General features: G+C 41.8%; 1 protein-coding gene across 1 annotated transcript; it reads right to left on the bottom strand.

Moving 5' to 3' along the window:
- Positions 1-12,052: 12,052 nt before the first annotated feature.
- LOC143276129 (GPI-anchor transamidase-like) lies at positions 12,053-21,505 on the bottom strand. Its single transcript, XM_076580538.1, has 10 exons — positions 21,412-21,505; positions 20,503-20,648; positions 19,892-19,950; positions 19,486-19,562; positions 17,701-17,812; positions 16,499-16,595; positions 14,770-14,887; positions 14,082-14,192; positions 13,267-13,463; positions 12,053-12,309 (listed from the first exon to the last, which is right to left on the bottom strand). The coding sequence occupies exons 1-10, from the start codon at positions 21,496-21,498 to the stop codon at positions 12,237-12,239; spliced, it is 1,077 nt and encodes a 358-aa protein (XP_076436653.1). The 5' UTR covers positions 21,499-21,505; the 3' UTR covers positions 12,053-12,236.
- Positions 21,506-21,829: the final 324 nt, after the last annotated feature.

Genomic DNA, 21,829 nt, shown 5'->3' on the forward strand with positions numbered 1-21,829 from the left:
TAGTTTTGTGAATGTGAGACATCAGTAGCAGTAATGGATTCCCTCAAATAGAAAACCAGTTTCACTCACCTTTAGTCCATTAGTTAAACAAGTGTTAGTTAAACAGTGTTAAAGAAAACAAGTGTTAGTTAAACAGTGTTAAAGAAAACAAGTGTTAGTTAAACAGTGTTAAAGAAAACAAGTGTTAGTTAAACAGTGTCAAAGAAAACAAGTGTTAATTAAACAGTGTCAAAGAAAACAAGTGTTAGTTAAACAGTGTCAAAGAAAACAAGTGTTAGTTAAACAGTGTTAAAGAAAACAAGTGTTAGTTAAACAGTGTTAAAGAAAACAAGTGTTAGTTAAACAGTGTCAAAGAAAACAAGTGTTAGTTAAACAGTGTTAAAGAAAACAAGTGCGAAGTGCAAACAAGAAACATGAAACGGTTAGATCAGTTCAAACAAGATCACATTTTCTTCGATTCTTGTACTCACCAAGACAGATCTTTATGTTATAACGGCGCAGACAAGTTTTTTCAAATTCAAATTAATCTTCTGTTTCGAGGCTTTCCGTGAAAAACTGTGGGAATTCCCGATCTTATTAAAAACAACAACTGAAAAGACGCGCCATTTTCTTGTGAAAATTAAATTAAACACACATAGCCTACATGAACCACATAATTCTAACACCAGTTTATCCCGAAGCTGTTCAGTTCTAGCTCTAATCGCCTACGAGTTGCTCGAAATATGAAATCTGGGCTACTTTTAACAGACACATTTTCCGCTGCAAACACCACCGACAACTTGCAGTCGAATGGTGGCGGGTCATCGATGTTGCGACATTCAAAAAAGTCCCATTACTTGTCATCATCATTTCCGGCTGATCTGATTATTCCCAGTTCTATGTGGATGTACCGAAATGCAGACTTGTGAACAATTCACACGTAATAAGCTCACAGATGACGTGGAATTTTTTTCAGACGACAGCGGCGGTGCCGATCGACGCCGCTATTCTGCCTCAGTTCGTCAAACCACCTCGAGCTGGGCTGAGCCAGTGTGACGCGCGTCTCAGTCGTCAGACAGGCCCGCACAATTTCTCAGAAATGATTTGCACATGTTATGTGCAGTTCGGAGGGACAGAGACGTGGGGAAGGGGGGGTGGGGGTGGGGGGGTCAGAGCTACGGGGGATCGGGGAAATTGAGAGAGAGAGAGAGAGAGGACATTAAGACAACACAAAATTTTTATTTCAAGGATAATAGGCTAAGCACTGACTGGTGTGCTTTTTTTTTTTCCTTTTTTTTTTTTTTACATCTAGTCACTGTCCTGATTAGGGTCTACACTATACAATACTAAATGAAAATAAGGCATTGTATATATAAGTAGAAATATTGACATAACAGAAGCGAAAAAAATCAAACAATAAAAAAAAGAGAGAGCACACAACATATATGAGCACTGGCACATGTACATGCACGCATACACGCGCGCGCATCGTCCGCTTTTCCCGCCAACTAAGTTATCACACACACACTGATCGACAAACACACATTAGCCAGACTTGCTTTGAGGAAAAAATAACTAAATAAAAAATAATAGATAAATACAATACTTGAATAGATGAATAACAATGATGATAACATGCATGCGCACACCGTGACACACGTGAACGCACACGTTCACAGTGTTCCTCCACTTCCTCTCCCAACTGCACTCAAGGAATGCACTGCTCGGTCAAAGTGGAGTTGACATTTGTGAACGCTCAGGTTGTTAAAATGCAGCCGAGACGATGATTGGTTGACGGGTTTTGTGTTGTTAGCAACCCGACCAGGAAGTTTTGGGCATATGCTCGCAACCAACACATGCGGGGATTTCGCATGGATCACTGCTGAGACCTTAGATTTTTCTTGAGCGAGCTGCGTGTGTATTGGGTGTTGTAATCCGCTGCGGTGGTTTACGATATCAAACATTATATGTGCATGTAGCAGTTGCTTGAAATATGTAATACTTTCGTATTTCGGGGGTTTCTTGGAATAAACAATTTAACTTTGTCTCAACTTCTTTGTTTTTGGGTGTTGTTTTTGTTGTTGTTGTTGTTGTTTCTGGGGCAGCAGTTGTTATCGTCGTTGGTCGTCTTCATTATTTCTTTTTGATGAACATGCACATATAGACAGTCATTGATCGTTATTGGTGTCGACGTGAAATGTGGACTAAGGTGATGAGCTGGTAAGAGTGACTGATTTAGAAGAGCAACTGAAAAAGTTATCAACACCAACAACTGAGACCACCAGACACACACACACACACACGTGCACTCACGCATGCACGCGCGCACACGCCGGCATACATGCACCCACGCTCGCGCGCATTCACTGAAGACTGTATGGCCGTTTCAGCGTCACTGCCACTGTGCCGGACGAGTGCCAACTACTGCCACCTGTATGCATTGCCAGTGGAGCGATCGTTTTTCCGCCTACCAAAAATCACATGCACACCAGTATACGTACCACAGCATTGTCACTCCAAAACCTGTTCACACACTGACACACTTGACGAGCTGATACACTGTTTGCAGCGTGACATGTGTGACCGCACCTGTGACGTCGTTAAGAGCAGACCAGCACAAACGGCAGAAAATTCTGCGCGCATCTGTGCATTAAGAAGCACTCCCTGACTCATCTCGTTATACACATTCCGGCGGTACCGCAAGGCCCCGCCCCCTATCGCCTGGCCCGGTTGAGCATCTAACACCGTACTAATCACTGACGAAATTAATAGTCCTGCTGTGAGCGCCCCTGAACATGGATGATCAAAGATCGAATGCAGTGGAGTGAAACTCTAAACATGCACACCGGCCCTTATATTCATACAGCGCTTCAGTTCAAACCCGGCTCTCAGTGTGTCTCACCGACGGTAACTGTGACATGTCAGTCAGACACAAAGCACACAAGAACACACACACACACACACGGCACGCGCGCGCGCACACACACACACACACACACACACAAACACATACACACTGCGCGCGCACGCACGGAGATGTGTGTCTCGATCTCACCTTCTCCAGCAGCAGAGAAAGAAATGTCTGAGCAAAGAATGGTGTTGTCGGAGCTGGTCGCACTGATCTATTTTTAGATCAGTGGTCCGTCCTCGACTGAAAAACCTATAAATAGAATACATACGTCCATGGAGACGAGTCATGTGTGTTGCATGCTTAAATGTGGAGTGTTAGATGCGAGAGAATATGAGCACACTGGTTCGAATCCCATAGTCACCAGTATTTTCTCCCCCTCCACTAGACCTTGAGTGGTGGTCTGGACCGGCTGCATGGTCATTCGTATGACTGAAACGATAAACCGAGGTCCCGTGTGCAGCACAGTGCACTTCAGTTCAGTCCGCGCACAAAAAAGAACCCACGGCAACTGAAAAGGATTGTCCCTGGCAAAATACTGTAGAAAAATCCACTTCAATATGACAAGAAATTACATTGCAGGCAGAAAAACAACAACAAATGACGGAGTGTACGCGACGCGCTCTCAGTTGCTCCGATCAGTCCCTGGTAGCGGGGAGAGCGGCAGCCCGCCGAATTTCACACTTTTTGTGACAAAAAGAGCAATACAGTGCATTACTACAATACAATACAATACGATATGATATAATACAATACCCGTTCACCGACTGAGAATAAAGTCAGCTCTGAATCAGTGCAGTCGGTATTGTCGGAACTCTGGCGATATACACGTCCATCCTCGACGGTTGTCGGATTAGTCATGTAAAGTTTTTGTCTGCCACGGTTATTTTTTTAGCACAGTTGGGAACTCCTGGCTGTGACTGACGTATGACCACGGACGTATAATATTAAGTATATTATAAGTCCGTGCGTAGTATGACGCGCGTATACGTTTCACGGCATAGAGGAAATCCCCGAGTATGCAAAAATAACTATTATCAAGGAATTAACAGTTTCGGGAATGTATGATATATTTTGCATGTCTCGAGTCAGCTTCGGAAAAACACACACTTGTGTGTGTGTGTGTGTGTGTGTGTGTGTGTGTGTGTGTCTGTGTACCGGTGTGTGTGTGTGTGTGTGTGTGTGTGTGTGTGTGTGTGTGTTGTGTCTGTAGACAGAAAGTGATAAAGCCATGAACGCACACTATTTAAAGAACCGTAAAATGGTGGACAATAACTTATCTTAAAACTATGAATGAAGATCAAATATCCAAATGGTAGAAGATATTTCGCGTTAACAATGAACGAAGTTCAAATAGCTGCGTATGAGGTACTGTTTCATTTCCAGACCTGTTTACCTTATATTTGTATTTGGTGTATTCTTGTCACAAATTGGTGTACTCTTCCTCAAAATGGTGTATCAAGCGAACATGTCCAAGGCTGTGCTTCACTTTCCTCATGTATGCCTGTATTATTTATCTATTGCAGATTTCACATTAATATAATCACTTTTAGTAGTATTGATTTCAGTTTAACCCGGGTAACTGACCATACAGGGTCAACTCAAGAGTATGGTCTTTTTTCAATCAACCATACACACACACGCACAGAGAGAGAGAGAGAGAGAGAGAGAGAGAGAGAGAGAGAGAGAGAGAATAATGATTCATATAGGTCTAAAATCTGAGAGCTATCATGGCCTTCTGTCTAGAAGTCAAGGGGGGAGGGGGGACTCGGGGTTGAGGGGGGGGGGGGGCAAATTTTAAAGGACTGTTTCGAAAAAGAAACAACAACAAAAGAAAAAAACAGAAGAACAAGCTGTCTGAAAATATCTCGATCATTTGTCTTCGTAAACTGTGTCACACACACACACATACAGCGAGAGAGTGTGTGAATGTATGTATACATGTATGTGTGTCCGTGCATGCTGTGGCTCTGTGTGTGTGTGTGTGTGTGTGTGAGAGAGAGAGAGAGAGAGAGAGACAGAAAGCGAAGGGTCATAGTTCCCGAAACGGAAGGTGGTGCAGACAGCTGTTACATCTACATGACGGTTGCTTTCTAGGGCCTTGAGTCAGTGTAGACCTACAGGCCACGAGCCACGATTGACTGGAGTTTATCGACCTATTTTTGGCGTCTACACCCTTAAGGTCTAGGCCAGGCCACGATTTCCACAGTATCCCTTTTTTTTTTTTATGTGCAGTGCCTTCGTCAGAACTGGACTTTGACCCACCACTCTGCCCATATCCTTCCTGACATCCACGAAAAGGGAGGGGCGGGGGCTGGGGGGGAACAAGTTTGCACGTGGGATGTGGTGATGGCTGGTTACTGAGGGAAGCAACAGGAGTGATGTATAATTATGGTAAGAGGTTGACAATGAAAGGAAGTAAATTAATGAGGTCATGATGTTAGTGTTGACTTGATTTCCGTTATGTACACGATTCTACAGAATCAGTGGCGGTTTCCTTTTTTTTTTTTTTTTAATCAGCACGCAGGGTCCTAACACTGAGACGAAGGGGGAGTGAGAGGTGGGAGGATAGAGACAGAGAGAGAGAGAGAGCGATGGGGAGAGAGACGGAGACTTGGGAAGAGAGAGAGAGAGAGAGAGAGAGAGAGAGAGAGATCACACTACCAAATTTACACACACACACACACACACATTGGAAGATAAAATAAAATAAAGATCAAATAAACTATACCCCCTGTATTGAAACAAAACAAAGGTATTAACACTTACTTTCCTTGTACACTAATTCGTGACAAAACCATGACCAGATTTACAGTATTTGTAGCACACACGACAGTCACAGGAGAGTTGCTTGGCTCAATTAACTCTCTCCATACGAACGGCGAAAGAGACGACGTTAACAGCGTTTCACCCCAATTACCATCACAAAATATTGTAAGCGGAAGGCTCTTATACTGAAGACGTGAATGTTGACAAAGAATACCACAATTCTGACGACGGAAGCTAAAGGTTGGGTCATTCAGACACCCACTGGACATCCGAGGGGTCTGTGTAGATGAGAAGAGAAGACTGGCCGTACTGAGTGAGCTAAGAGGCTGGAGAGAGAACGAACAAACGAACGAACGAACGAAAATTTTTTTTCCAGGGTATTGAGATAAGCAATGCTTTTTTTTTTCACCCAGCCCTGGGGTACAAAATAAAATTAATAAATAAATTTAAAAAAAGAAAAAGAAACGCACAATCATAAATAGAGAAAATTCATATCAGAAGAGAGGAAAGGGGGGGGGGGGGGGGGGGAGCGAGACGGGAGAGAGTAAAGAAGACAAGATGAAATGAGAGAGAGAGAGAGAGAGAGAGAGTCTTAAAATAAAAAAAAACAAGAACAAAGTTACAAACAAACAAACAACAACAAAAGAAAACAAGCCCAGATTCCTTCCAGGCAGATCATGCAATACATACTTATATATGACATGCTTGGTTCTTTTTAAACATGTAAGATTTAGAGGACAACAGAAAGCAAACACCTCAGATCTCACGTGAAAGAACCAACTCACTTTAGAGGACAACAGAGAGCAAACACCTCAGATCTCACATGAAAGAACCAACTCACTTTAGAGGACAACAGAGAGCAAACACCTTAGATCTCACGTGAAAGAACCAACTCACTTTAGAGGACAACAGAGAGCAAACACCTTAGATCTCACGTGAAAGAAACAACTCACTTTAGAGGACAACAGAGAGCAAACACCTTAGATCTCACGTGAAAGAACCAACTCACTTTAGAGGACAACAGAGAGCAAACACCTTAGATCTCACGTGAAAGAACCAACTCACTTTAGAGGACAACAGAAAGCAAACACCTTAGATCTCACGTGAAAGAACCAAAGATCTTACGTGAAAGAACCAACTCACTTTAGAGGACAACAGAGAGCAAACACCTTAGATCTCACGTGAAAGAACCAACTCACTTTAGAGGACAACAGAGAGCAAACACCTTAGATCTCACGTGAAAGAACCAACTCACTTTAGAGGACAACAGAGAGCAAACACCTTAGATCTTACGTGAAAGAACCAACTCACGTTAGAGGACAACAGAGAGCAAACACCTTAGATCTTACGTAAAAGAACCAACTCACTTTAGAGGACAACAGAGAGCAAACACCTTAGATCTTACGTAAAAGAACCAACTCACGTTAGAGGACAACAGATAGCAAACACCTTAGATCTTACGTAAAAGAACCAACTCACTTTAGAGGACAACAGATAGCAAACACCTTAGATCTTACGTAAAAGAACCAACTCACTTTAGAGGACAACAGAAAGCAAACACCTCAGATCTCACAAGAAAGAACCAACTCACTTTAGAGGACAACAGATAGCAAACACCTTAGATCTTACGTAAAAGAACCAACTCACTTTAGAGGACAACAGAGAGCAAACACCTCAGATCTCACGTGAAAGAACCAACTCACTTTAGAGGACAACAGAGAGCAAACACCTTAGATCTTACGTGAAAGAACCAACTCACTTTAGAGGACAACAGAGAGCAAACACCTCAGATCTTACGTGAAAGAACCAACTCACTTTAGAGGACAACAGATAGCGAACGCCTTAGATCTCATACTTTGTAAAAATAAACACCACATTGAAAACATAGTATTCTTTCCTCCTGTTGGAAAGAGCCATCATGTTACATGTTGTTTTGATTTACAACTATCATCAGGTAATGTTTAAAATGAGCAAATAAAGTGGGTCAAAAATTACATGTGGAACAAAGTAGACTATGAAGGGGCTAGAAAATTCCTTGACAGTGTGGACTGGAAAAAACATACTGTGGAATGAATAATAAAGAAAAACAAACCCTGCTCCAAGAAAGTACAGATAAACTAGTCAAATGGACAGAGACGTGGCAAATTAAGTTTAACAATGAAAATGTAAAGTACTTCATGTTGGTAAAGATAACCCAAAATACACTCATCATATCAACTCTGATTATATCGAAGAAACTGAGTTAGAAAAGGATTTGGGAATTCTGGTGGATACAAATTTAACTTTTGAACAGCACATAAATGCTACAGTAAAAAAAAAAAGAAGAAAAAAAAAAGAGTATCAGGCATGATCACCCATTTTAACCAGTATAAAAATAAAGATGTCATGGTGCCATTATTTAAATCATTAGTAAGACCAATTCTGTAATATGGTAATGTAGTATGGTCCATTTACCTTGGAAAACATTGACTTGATTGAAAATGTACAGAGAAGATTTACCAAACACCTCTTGTTATGAAGTTTTTTAAACGGATTATTCTCAGACATGTTAAATCTCAGCCAACTCCATTCCTAGACTCAAACCAATTTGCTTACAAACCCAATTCAAGCACACATGGCACAACTCTCACGGTCTTCCACAACATGCAGAAAACCAAGGTTCTTTTGTTCACATTCTATTTGTTGATTTTTTCTCTGCATTCAATACTATCCAGCCTCATCTGATAGCTAAAAATGAATTTCCTGTACTAAACTCTTTGCCCTAAAATTGTTCTGTAAATTATTCTTGTGAATAAATTTCAACAAATCTTCTCATCTGTAAAGTACACTTCCACTGGCTGACCTCGGTCCCAAGGTTGTCATAGCTGAGGGGTGGCAATGGGGACAAGCTCCCATTGTCTATCAAATTAATGTTAGATGTTAAAAATGATCTGAAAAAAAAAAAAAAAAAAAAAATCCCCAACTGTAGACAAGAAAAAAATGTCGAGGTTAGCAGGACTGAAGAGTTACCGCCCTTGCTTTTGTCTTGCAGCTGTCTCATGTTGTTAGTTACACATGTGAGGGTCTTAGTTACCATGGCGTTCACCCACAAACTCTTGACAACAATCTATCTTTGTTGCTTATAGACCCAGCTGACTGCAGGGGGCCATAAATCTTGACGACAGCTAGATGTGATCAGGTGTGTGTGTGAAAACAGTTCACACAGAGATCTATGTGAGCGGATGGACCGACAAGTACACAGACCAGCCCTGATTTGGCCCTGAGTGGTCCAGCTTGGGCTTTAAACCACAAAGAAAAGTAAATACCGGTACGCTGGCAGAACAGATAGATATACAGGTAGAAGAAAGACCACACCTGTACGCTCACATATTTTTCACATCAGCCAGACATAGATGAAACACCAAACTCATTTCAGTAATGTTTATTGGATCTTACATAAACATTCTTGTCAGATTAAAACAAACAACAATAATTTGTGTGTGAGTGTGTGTGTATGTGTGTGTGTGTGTGTATGTGTGTGTGTGTTTGTGTGGGTGTGGGTGTGATATCTATCCCCCACCCTCATTTTTTTCTTGAACCAAATTAAAAGTCTCATGTAGAGTACATAAAAAAGAAAGAAAATAAAGGGACAATTTTTGCCCAAGTTTATTGAAAACAAGCTCTCTTGAAAACATGTTCAACAAGATGACCAACGAAATATTTCATGCATAGTCAACTATAACAGATACAAGCAAGAAAAGACAGGAATGTAATAAAAGACACCCAACGTGATTCACTCTTACTTAAATCCAGATCTCAAACTCTACATACAGATATCCATTTTGTGTAGTCTGATAGAAACAGAATCCCAACATACACATACATTTTCAATACATCAACAATACAAACCCCCCCACCCCTCCCAAGCCCTCCCCCAAAAAAAACAACAGCAAAAAACAACAATTAAACTATCACTGCTCCCGTATGCACTTATGGCACACACACACACACAGAGTGTGCAACATAAAAAACATAATTCATCAGAGTAACAAAAATGTTGATGGATGGGAAAGTAGATGGAAACTGAAATAACTGGAGTTTGTGCCACAACCTGAGATCGAGATCAAGACGAAGACAGACTGGCGTGAAGACCAAGAGTGTGCTGGACTTTTGTTCCTTGGGTCTTTGATTGAGGGAGGCCCATGAGTTTCTTCTTCTTCTTCTTCGTTCGCGGGCTACAACTCCCACGTCCACTCGCATATACACGAGTGGGCTTTTACGTGTATGACCGTTTTTACCCCGCCATGTAGGCAGCCATACTCCGCTTTCGGGGGTGTGCATGCTGGGTATGTTCTTGTTTCCATAACCCACCGAACACTGACATGGATTACAGGATCTTTAACATGCGTATATGATCTTCTGCTTGCGTATACACACGAAGGGGGTTTAGGCACTAGCAAGTCTGCACATATGTTGACCTGGGAGATCATAAAAATCTCCACCCTTCACCCACCAGGCGCCGTCACCGTGACTCGAACCCCGGACCCTCAGATTGACAGTCCAACGCTTTAACCACTCGGCTATTGCACCCGTCTGGCCCAGGAGTTTGAATCCGGGCAGTGTCTGATGAGTTTAGGCCAGGCATGACAATATAAACTAATGTACACATTCTGCTTAACCTTTCCATCTCTTATTTGAGTCTTTAACTCAACAGTAAGGCCCTGGGCTAGAGTACTGAAAAATTGAGGATCTGAGTCCATATTGCCACTGATCACCATGGAAACAGATTTACTATTATCTACACAATTATTAGCAAACCTGACTGCTGGAATAGAGCATGGCTGAATGTGATTTTTATTCAGGCAGTTTTTTCATCTGTCATGATTAATATCCTATTTATGACATGATGGATACATGTATCAGCTGTGAATAGCATGATGTAGTACTGTTTTTACAGATTTGACAGGAAAGTAGAACTAACACACACACACAAAACCAAACAAAAAACCAAACAAAAAACCCCCCAACAAACAACAACAACAAAAAAAAAACAATAAAAAAACACCAAACTTGTGAAGAAAACTAGATGATATATATAAGAACCTGCATGTAATGTTCCAGAATTCTACCTTCATTATCCTTTGAGCAAGCAAACTTCAAGTGAAGATGACGAATATATAGACAAAAATGTGGTTAAAACAGAGAACATTTTTAAAAGAAAAAACAAAACAAAACAATTCTAACTTAACTCTTAAACAAATACATTTACATATTTCAAATGAGAACAGAGAATTCTTTTTCAGCCAAATCTGACTGTTCTGCACATGTTCATAATCATTACAAACTTAAAAACTATAAACACACAGACTCACATCCACCGACAAACATACATACTCAGAAATACATAGCAAATAAGTATGCACAAATTCATACATTCACATACACACATATGCACACACACACACACACACACACACACACAGAGGAACTTGTTTTGCAGATTACCTCACACACAAAGAAAAGCGATGATTCATAGCACCACCACTGTGTGTCTGCTTTAGTCACATTCCTAGACACACATACACACTCATACGCAAAAAAACATACTCCTTCATACACATGCACACTAACACAAACACATGTCAGGTCCGGTCATTAGATCTGCTACTGGTAACCTGTAATCCAGTACAACCTGTTCTGGATCCGGCAGAATCTGCGGAAGAAACCTATCGGTTCAACGGAGAGGAAGGCAGCTACAGCAACGCACTGTGGAGTGCAGAGAGCAAGATGAGATACCGAAAGGATATCTTGGTCATCCACTGCATTCGTGCTCATCCTCCAGTCGTCTCGACTTAGTCTTGCCACTGGAAATTGGTGGACCCGGACGAGAGAGTGAGGTCGATGTTGCGCAACTCCTCTTCACTTTAAACAAACTCATCGTGCAAGTCATCAGTCATCCAAAATGACCTTTCATCCTTCAAAAAGGCTCTTCTATGGCGAGCTGCAACAAGGGAAGAGATCACACGGAGGACAGAAGAAGCGCTTCAGAGATACTCTGAAAGTCTCTCTGAAAGCGTTTGATATCAACCCTGACTCCTGGGAGGAATCTGCAGTGGACCGTGACAAATAGCGCGCTGCTGTGCACAAAGGTGCCAAGTTGTGCGAGGCCAACAGGACTGCTGCAGCTGTTCAGAAGAGGCAGGCCAGAAAGTCACGGGCAAACAAGCTCCCTGACAATGGTATGCCTGTCTTTGTCTGCCCCAACTGTCAGCGAACATTGCGTGCGCAATTGGACTATTCAGCCATCTGCGCATTCACAGATAGATTCATGAGCATCCTCCCCCCCACCCCACCACCACCCTCCCCCAGCTGGATGACAATGATGGTCATCATCGATCTCAATGGACACACCACCAACACAAACACACACACAAACACTCATTCACACAAGTACACACACACTCACATAACACTCATGCATATACACATATACACGCACACAGTCTTTCTTGCTCTCTCTCACTCTCTCTCTCACACACCCACACAAACAGCAGTAATAAATGCTGTTTACACATTGCTTTCCACACACTCCAAAGCAGAATCACACAGGCAATGGAAACTGGTCAGCATACTGCAGCGTCTGTTTTCCTGAGGCCGCACCACACTCCTCTTTCCTGGGAAAAATACAGAACGACAATACAGTCTGAGACAGACATGCATTAGTACACACACACACACACACACACACACACACACACACACACAATTTAGCTTTTTGTGTGTGGTACATGTAACTTTGCATACATGTCTTGTAAACCTTGTTTAGGTTTAACTGATTTTTAAAGTTGATTCTGATTCTGATTCACACATTCACACACTCATATTCTCACATGCTGTCATGCAAACATACTGCATTTTACAGACTAAAAGGTGAATCTTTTTTCCTTAACTTTACCAGTGAGCTCTTACAGAGTATGATGCGCCTAATCACTGCTAGCTTATGAACCCATAGCATGCATGCACATACACAAGAGTGCAACATGATGTATATTTAAAATCTGTCAAAATGCTGATCAAAGTAAGAACTGTATCGAGGACAATGTCTGAACCCAGCTGTATAATGTTCATGGCAGTCCCCCATTTGTAATGGAAAACTGCATCTCCCACGTTCACTCGTATGTACGACAAGTGGGTTCTTATGTGTTTGACTGTTTTCACCCTGCCATGTAGGCAGCCATACTCCGTTTTTAGGGTCCTGCATGCTGGGTAGGTTATTGTTTCAATAACCCAGTGAATGCTGACATGGATTACAGGATCTTTAACATGTGTTAAAGTAGGTAACCTCCCCTTTGCCCCCCTGACGTAAATGTGCCTTGTTGTCCGGTAAAATGCACACACACACACCCACACCCAAAATGCACACACACACACCCACACCCAATCACACACTAACGCACACATGCATGTACACACACACATTCACAGATACATATACAAACACACTCATATGTACACACAAACACATAGCAAGGACAGAAGAAGTGATTCCACAGACACACACCCACACACACTCACTAACCCACAACCACACCCATTCACACACACACAAAAAAACCATCACCACCACTCACAAACATGAAGACGACGATGAAGACAGGGGAGGTGATTCCGCAGACAGGTTTGCCAGGCGGATGACGTCCTGAACCAGTTCCACATTGTGCACGCTGCCAAAGAAATCCGTCAGCAGCACCTTGTCCGGGTCACGCTGAAACAGGTCTGTCCGCTTGCTGACCGTGGAGATGCACTGGCTCCGGGGACACACGTTCAGCTGGGGAACCAATCAGATTAAGGGGGTGAAAGTTCGCTGACAGGTATGGAACCAATCAGATTCAGGGGGTGAAAGTTCGCTGACAGGTATGGAACCAATCAGGTTCAGGGGGTGAAAGTTCGCTGACAGGTATGGAACCAATCAGGTTCAGGGGGTGAAAGTTCGCTGACAGGTATGGAACCAATCAGGTTCAGGGGGTGAAAGTTCGCTGACAGGTATGGAACCATTCAGGTTCAGGGGGTGAAAGTTCGCTGACAGGTATGGAACCAATCAGGTTCAGGGGGTGACAGTTCGCTGACAGGTATGGAACCAATCAGGCTCAGGGGTGAAAATTCACGGACAGGTGCGTTGGTCATTATTTTATTATTATTATTTTTTTTTTTTTGAGGGGTGTGGGGTTGTATCACACATATTTATAAATGAGATTAAAAAAAAAAAGTCTTTATATATGCATAGACAAACATCATGTTTTTCTTTTTTTTCTTCTTTTTTTATAATTCTTTTTATACATATTTCTGATGACACTGACAGAGAGGGAGAGAGACAGAGAGAGAGAGAGAGAGAGAGAGAAAGGGACAGAGAGAAACTAACAAAGAGAGACAGAAAGAGAGGACTTACAAACTGTCCCATGGTCTTGGTGCTTCCTGGCCGCACGCCTTCCAGGAACTCCAGGGCGTGATAGGTGTAGCGATCAATCACGTACACACCCAGGGCAGGGTCCACATGATGCTGCACACAAACACTGCTTGCTGTCGACATACATTGCTGCCACTGACACACACCCATCACTTTCTGTTCACACGCATTGCTTGCTGTTGACACAAACTGCTTGCTGTTGACATACACTGCTTGCCATTGACATACATTGCTTGCTGTTCACATACATCGCTCGCTGTTGACACATATCACTCACACACACATCACTTGCTGTTGACACACATCGTTCACACACATCACTTGCTGCTGACACACACTGCTCACACACATCACTTGCTGTTGACACACACTGCTCACACATATCACATTGCTGTTGACACACATCGTTCACACACATCACTTGCTGCTGACACACACTGCTCACACACATCACTTGCTGTTGACACACATAGTTCACATACATCACTTTCTGTTCATATGTATCACACACAGACAGACAGCCACCCCCCCTCCCTCCCCCCATACACACAGATCCTAACTCACACCCTCCCAGCCCCCATACATATACAACCCCCCCAACACCCATGCACCCCCACCCCTGACCCCTCCACCCCCACACACTCCCGCCACCCCCTCGACCCAGACTCACCGACAAAGAGTCTTCCCCAACTCGGCTGCTGGCCACAGCCAGGATGTTGGGGGAATAGAACTTCTGGAACATGGACTCTGCCTGACAGGTGTCAATCATGAAGAACAGCTCATGGTACCTGCCACAGAACACATTGTATAGCACTGTACTACACACTCTGTCACAGCAGATTTCTCTGTGCAAAATTGAGGCAGGTAACACAGTGACAGGTGTCAATCATAGCTCATGGTATGTGTAACATTACATTCAGGTAACACACTGACAGGTGTCAATCATAAAGAACAGCTCATGGTACCTGTCACATCACATACAGGAAACACAGTGTAATAGTTGTCAATCATAGAGAACAGCTGATGAAATCTGTCACATCACACACAGGTAACACACAGTGAAAGGTGTCAGTCATAGCTCATGGTACATGTAACATTACATTCAGGTAACACACAGTGACAGGTGTCAGTCATAGCTCATGGTACGTGTAACATTACATTCAGGTAACACACAGTGACAGGTGTCAGTCATAGCTTATGGTGCGTGTAACATTACATTCAGGTAACACACACTGACAGGTGTCAATCATAGCTCATGGTACGTGTAACATTACATTCAGGTGACACACAGTGACAGGTGTCAATCATAGCTCATGGTACGTGTAACATTACATTCAGGTAACACACAGTGACAGGTGTCAGTCATAGCTCATGGTACGTGTAACATTACATTCAGGTAACACACAGTGACAGGTGTCAATCATAGCTCATGGTACGTGTAACATTACATTCAGGTAACACACTGACAGGTGTCAGTCATAGCTCAAGGTGCGTGTAACATTACATTCAGGTAACACACTGACAGGTGTCAGTCATAGCTCATGGTACGTGTAACATTACATTCAGGTGACACACAGTGACAGGTGTCAGTCATAGCTCATGGTACATGTAACATTACATTCAGGTAACACACAGTGACAGGCGTCAGTCATAGCTCATGGTACATGTAACATTACATTCAGGTAACACACAGTGACAGGCGTCAGTCATAGCTCATGGTACGTGTAACATTACATTCAGGTAACACACACTGACAGGTGTCAGTCATAGCTCATGCTACGTGTAACATTACATTCAGGTAACACACAGTGACAGGTGCCAGTCATAGCTCATGGTATGTGTAACATTACATTCAGGTGACACACTGACAGGTGTCAGTCATAGCTCATGGTACGTGTAACATTACATTCAGGTAACACACAGTGACAGGTGCCAGTCATAGCTCATGGTATGTGTAACATTACATTCAGGTGACACACTGACAGGTGTCAATCATAGCTCATGGTACGTGTAACATCACATTCAGGTGACACACAGTGACAGGTGTCAGTTATAGCTCATGGTACGTGTAACATTACATTCAGGTAACACACTGACAGGTGTCAATCATAAAGAACTGCTCATGGTACCCGTCACATCACATACAGGAAACACAGTGTAATAGTTCTCAATCATAAAGAACGGCTCATGCTGTCTTGTCAATATACTTGTAACACACTATGACAGATGTCAGTCATAAAGAAAAGTTCATGGTACCTGTCACATCACATACACGTTGCACACTGTGACATATCAGTCATTGAGAACAGCTTGTGGTACCTGTAACATTACATACAGGTAACATAATATGACAGGTGTCAATCATAGAGAAAACCATATCATATCATATCATATCATACCTGCGTTTTTGCCACATCTGCTCAAAGGCGTCGGCCAGCTCCACATTGGACACCTCTTCTGCGTCTTGGAACTTGAGGAATCCGTCCCCCCCATGACCTGAAAAGGACATTTATTAATTGATTAACTTATTATCATTTATATATTTATCTCAGGACATTTATTAATCTATTTACTTTTCATTCATTTATTCATCTGTTTATGAATCTATTTATCACTGTTGCTTGTTGTCCAGCTGGCCACAAATGCCCATATCAGAGCTGACAATTCTGTTCATTACTGATCCAACAGAACCTGAAGAGGAAAATAAAAATACCTGGACAAAGAAAATTAGGCACAAGGGCAGTTTGTATTCATGCACATAAACATAGGGCATGCCTCTGAGTCTGATGTTGAACACTGCATCAATTTTTTTTTGCTAGAAAAACAAACAAACAAACTAAAATGAATTACACCAAATTATGATTAATAACAGGCATACTTAACCAAAAAGTGCCAAAGGTCAAACACATTCACACCCATCACAGAAATATACAGTGTTTTTTGTTTTTCAGTCAGGTGTTCGTAAGCATATGCATGTATACATGCAGTGCTTTATTTAATAATAAATAAATGAAAACAAAGAAGTACATGTGGAAGTAAATTTCATTTCTACATCCATTTTCACAACCAACACATGCTTTCATGTTTACTACACACAAGTATCGAGAGATACAGAGAGATACAGGGAGGGGGAGAGGAAGAGAGATGGAGAGACAGAGAAAGAAACACACACACACACACACACACACACAACACACTCTCTCTTTCAAACAAATCTTTGCATGAAAAGAAAACAAAAGGTAAGAAGAATATGAACAGAAAAAAACAAAGAGAGAGAGAGAGAGGACACAGTTAAATCTATGACAAATACTGACCCATCAAAACAGTTGGCCTGTGGCACTATACAATGACAAGCACCAGCCAATCCAGTGGTTCCTACCTGTCATGTAGACCAGCACATTACTCCTACGGCACTATACAATGACAAGCACCAGCCAATCCAATGGTTCCTACCTGTCATGTAGACCAGCACATTACTCCTACGGCACTATACAATGACAAGCACCAGCCAATCCAATAGTTCCTACCTGTCATGTAGACCAGCACATTACTCCTACGGCACTATACAATGACAAGCACCAGCCAATCCAATGGTTCCTACCTGTCATGTAGACCAGCACATTACTCCTCTCGTCCGACAGCAGACGCTTGGAGCGAGGGGTGCTGGGGGGCAGGCGGCCCGTCAACACACGGATGAAGTTCTCCACCGTCACCTGAACAAAGGTTAGTCTTCATCATCATGTTGTTTTTTTTTCTTTTAAGTTCATTCAATCCCAGGGAGTTTACAGCCTCCGCAGCAGGTTCCCCTGTCATACTGATACAAAAACAACAACCCCCAAACCCCCTGAAATTGACTGGGTTTTTTTCTCCAAACTGACAAGTGGGGACAGAACAGGAAGTACTGTAGAATTAGCTCCCTTTTTTGTGGTGTGTGTGTGTGTGTGTGTGTGTGTGTGTGTATGTATATATGTATGTATGTATGTATGTATGTATGTCTCTGTCTCTCTCTCTCTATATATATATATATATCGAGTGTCCCCAAAAAAGTGAACCGTTTTTTGACAAGTATTTTCTCAGTGATAGAGAAACCAAATTCATGGAAAATTTTCACACAGTAACCTTAGGGTATCATCAACACGTCTGCAAAATATCTAGAAGTTTGGACGCAAATTATGCGAGTATTGTCAAATTCAAAACAGCATGTCAAAAAATCCAATATCAGAGGAAAACTGACTTATTTCAGTTTATGCTCAATGTGGCCTCCATCTTCCTCCACGACTAAACGAAGCCGTTTCTTCCAAGCAGAAATGCTTTTACGTATTTCTTCCACTGATATCTCCTCCCATGACACAATTATCCTGTCCTTTAACGCCTGCTCGGTCAATTTGTCTCTCACTCCACGGTAAACTTTATATGGCATAATCCACTGGGTTACAGTTAGGACGTTGTGGAGGCCATTCATCCTTCTTGATGAATTCTGGTGTAGCCTCCTCCAAAGAATTCGGCTTCTCTATTACTGAGAAAATACTTGTCAAAAAGCGGTTCACTTTTTTTGGGACACCCAATATATATATCTGTAAGAATGTGTACACCATTTTAATGAAATGACAGGGCACTGCTCAGGCTCTGGGCTGAACGAGTTGATGTTAAAGATCTGCGACTCCCATCTTCAATCATACAAGAGGTATGAGATGCCTCTTGACAGCTTTGTTTCTTGCAATAAATTTCATAGTTACAGTGGCGGCTACATCATTATCCATTCTTTAAAAATTTTTTTTAATGTCTAATCCATTCAACCCTGGGGAGACAATAGATTCAACAGGCTTCTATGCCATACGTATGCAGAAAAAAATGCAGGAAATATACTGTTTCTCTTCCAAAATTATGTCTGGACACATCCAGAAAAACTGTAGAAGTTAGTTCTCTTACTTTGTGGTTCAAGCATATGTAGGTACATGAAAACCATTTTAATGTGACAAACATTGATGCCGGAGCAATCCTTGGGCGCAGAGCTCAATCAGGTAAGTGCCTCATTTATCAGTTCTTCAGCTGCACTTTTTTCCTATCCTGAACTATCATCACTTAAGCCAAGCAGACAAATCTTTATGGTCACCGACACAACATGCAAATGAATAAACAAAAAAGGTGCAGAACCAAATTGCTTGCTACCATTGCTATAATGAAATATGAAACGAGTGACCAAACCACATCTGATCAACCACTGATGTAACACACACACATACACATACACACAGTCTCTCTCTCAGCTGTAACCATTCTCTATCTCTCGCACACACACACACATACAGTACACATTACTAACAAAAACTGGAGACTAAAAAAAAAGAGACAAACAAAAAATTTAAGGCAAAAAGACGATGATTACCTCATAACCCCTGTAATCCACTTCCACATCATCTCCATAAACGTTGATATGCTGATTAGCATTGTTGAACACCGTCGCTGCACAAACACAACACATACTCCATAAATTCATCAATACTCAAAAAAACAAACACAAACAGTGTACTGAGACATCATGGTGAAAAATTCAACATAATGAAAAATAAAAATGCACACACAATAAAAACAACACACACACATGTACACACATGTGCACGCACACACACCTATACAGATTCATACTACTACACATACACAAACACAGGCTACATACCCAGGATATCTCCTAGTAGGATTGTTCTTTCTTGCACTGCTGTTATCAAGTGAGACAGAATAAGATAGTGCATAGACACGTTTTCATTAAAACTTATTCTATTCTAGAAGCATACCTGGGCGAGGATTACGGGCATTGCAGGCCATGTCATCAGCTACCATCAATATTATATGGCTGAAAAAAGAAAAAGAAAAACAAACCGTAAAAAGAAATGTTCAACTTGAAAGAATTCAGATGATACACAAAATACATGCCAACTTCAGCCATCTCTTTCTCTCTGACATGGACACACACAAACACAAGTTTTAATCATAGATTGCTTTGACTAGCATTAGTTAGAAAAGCAAAGAAAAAAAAAACAACAACAAAAAACAAGTATCCAAAGCCAAAGGACACACCATTCAGTAAAAGCAACCACGTCAACAAAAAACCAAAACAAACAAAAACATATACCACCACCGCCTAACAAAACCAAAGAAACACAAAGAGTATAACACCCTGTAATAGCTACCATGACCCAAAATTAATAACCACCTTTCCCTCCCCCCACCCCCTTCACCCTCTAAAAAAGAAAAAAGAAAAAAAAAGTAAAAAAATCTGCTCAGGTTGGCCCTCTCATTGTAGCAATGATCTCTCCCAGGTGGAGAGTAGCCCAAATTTCACACAGTGAAATCTGTTATATGACAAATGAGTAATACAATATAAACACAGTGCAATACAATGTACCTGTCTGGAATACCCAGACGCTTGACACTGCGGTAGATGGACAAGACGTTGGCCACATGACGGTAGTTGAACCAGAAGCGAGAGGTGTCTACCAGGACGGCCCAGTTGTTGGTGTGTCCGCTCTTAAAGAACTCCTCCACCTGATCCTGTCAACCAATGCAGCAAAATACCTTGTTGGCATGGAAACCAAAAAACATGTATCAGATGGAATTTTCTCCCCTTTCGATCTCTTTGTTCCAATGTTAATTTCATCACTTCATTGATTTCCTTCCCATCTCTTTGAACCATCGATTGATTGATTGATATGGATGCTTGTACAGTGCATATCCTTGGTCACTGACTAAGCACTAAGCATGTGTGTATATGTGTGTGTGCGTGTGTGTGTGTGTGCACACACGCATGTGTACCCGCACATGAGCGTGTGTATGTGAATGAGTGTGTGTGTGAGTGTGGTGTGTATGTATGAGTGTGTGTGTGTGTGTGTGTGTGTGTGCATGTGTGTGTGTGTGTGTGTGTGTGTGTGTGTGAGGAGGAAGGAGGTGAGGTGCTGTGGCTTCCTGGTACTGAGTATTATTTATGGACATTAATCTTTAGCCTAAATGATACAAAAACATCACAATAAAATTCATACACTGGTACGTAGATCTAGTGACTAAACTGACAAAATTGGTTCTATACCTTCTCCATGCAGAGTAAAAAAAAAACACGGAAAAAAAAGAAAAAAAGAAAAGAAAAAAGAAAAGCAGCAGAAGATAGAATCGTTTGCCTCTTGGGAATCGTCTGCTTTCACATTGTGTTCTGTCAGTACCGGGTTCGGACGCCAAAGTAATTTGATTTTAAAGAAACTAGTCCAAGCGGTTATGAAAAATAGAGGAACAATGTTATATCTATAATAAATGGTAAATATACCTCGGATCTGCAGCTAATCAAAGCAGAACATAACAGGACAAGAACGAACACTGTTTGGGATACCGCTGCTTGTTGCAACCCTGCCATTTTAGCTTTCCCAACAGCCTTTGCAGCAGCGGAAGTTGACCCAACAAAGTGGAGTTTCACTTCTTAAGTGTGAAATGGTGTTGCTTAACAGCTAATTATGTCTTTTGTTATATGTAATACGAGATCAGTGGGTGGATAATTGATCTTTCTTCATGTACAATGCCATCTTTATAGGCGATAAAGATCAGCCAAGCTATCACTTTGACAGTGCGACTTGAAATCGAAAGTTCAATTTCAGCAGTCACAAATGAAAACTTTAAGGAAGTGACTGAAATGGAATATTCCGATTTTTAGGGTGAAAATGCTGCCACAATATATTGTTTAATATTTG

This window comes from Babylonia areolata, chromosome 31, assembly GCF_041734735.1.
Source record: "Babylonia areolata isolate BAREFJ2019XMU chromosome 31, ASM4173473v1, whole genome shotgun sequence".
NCBI lineage: Eukaryota > Metazoa > Mollusca > Gastropoda > Neogastropoda > Buccinidae > Babylonia > Babylonia areolata.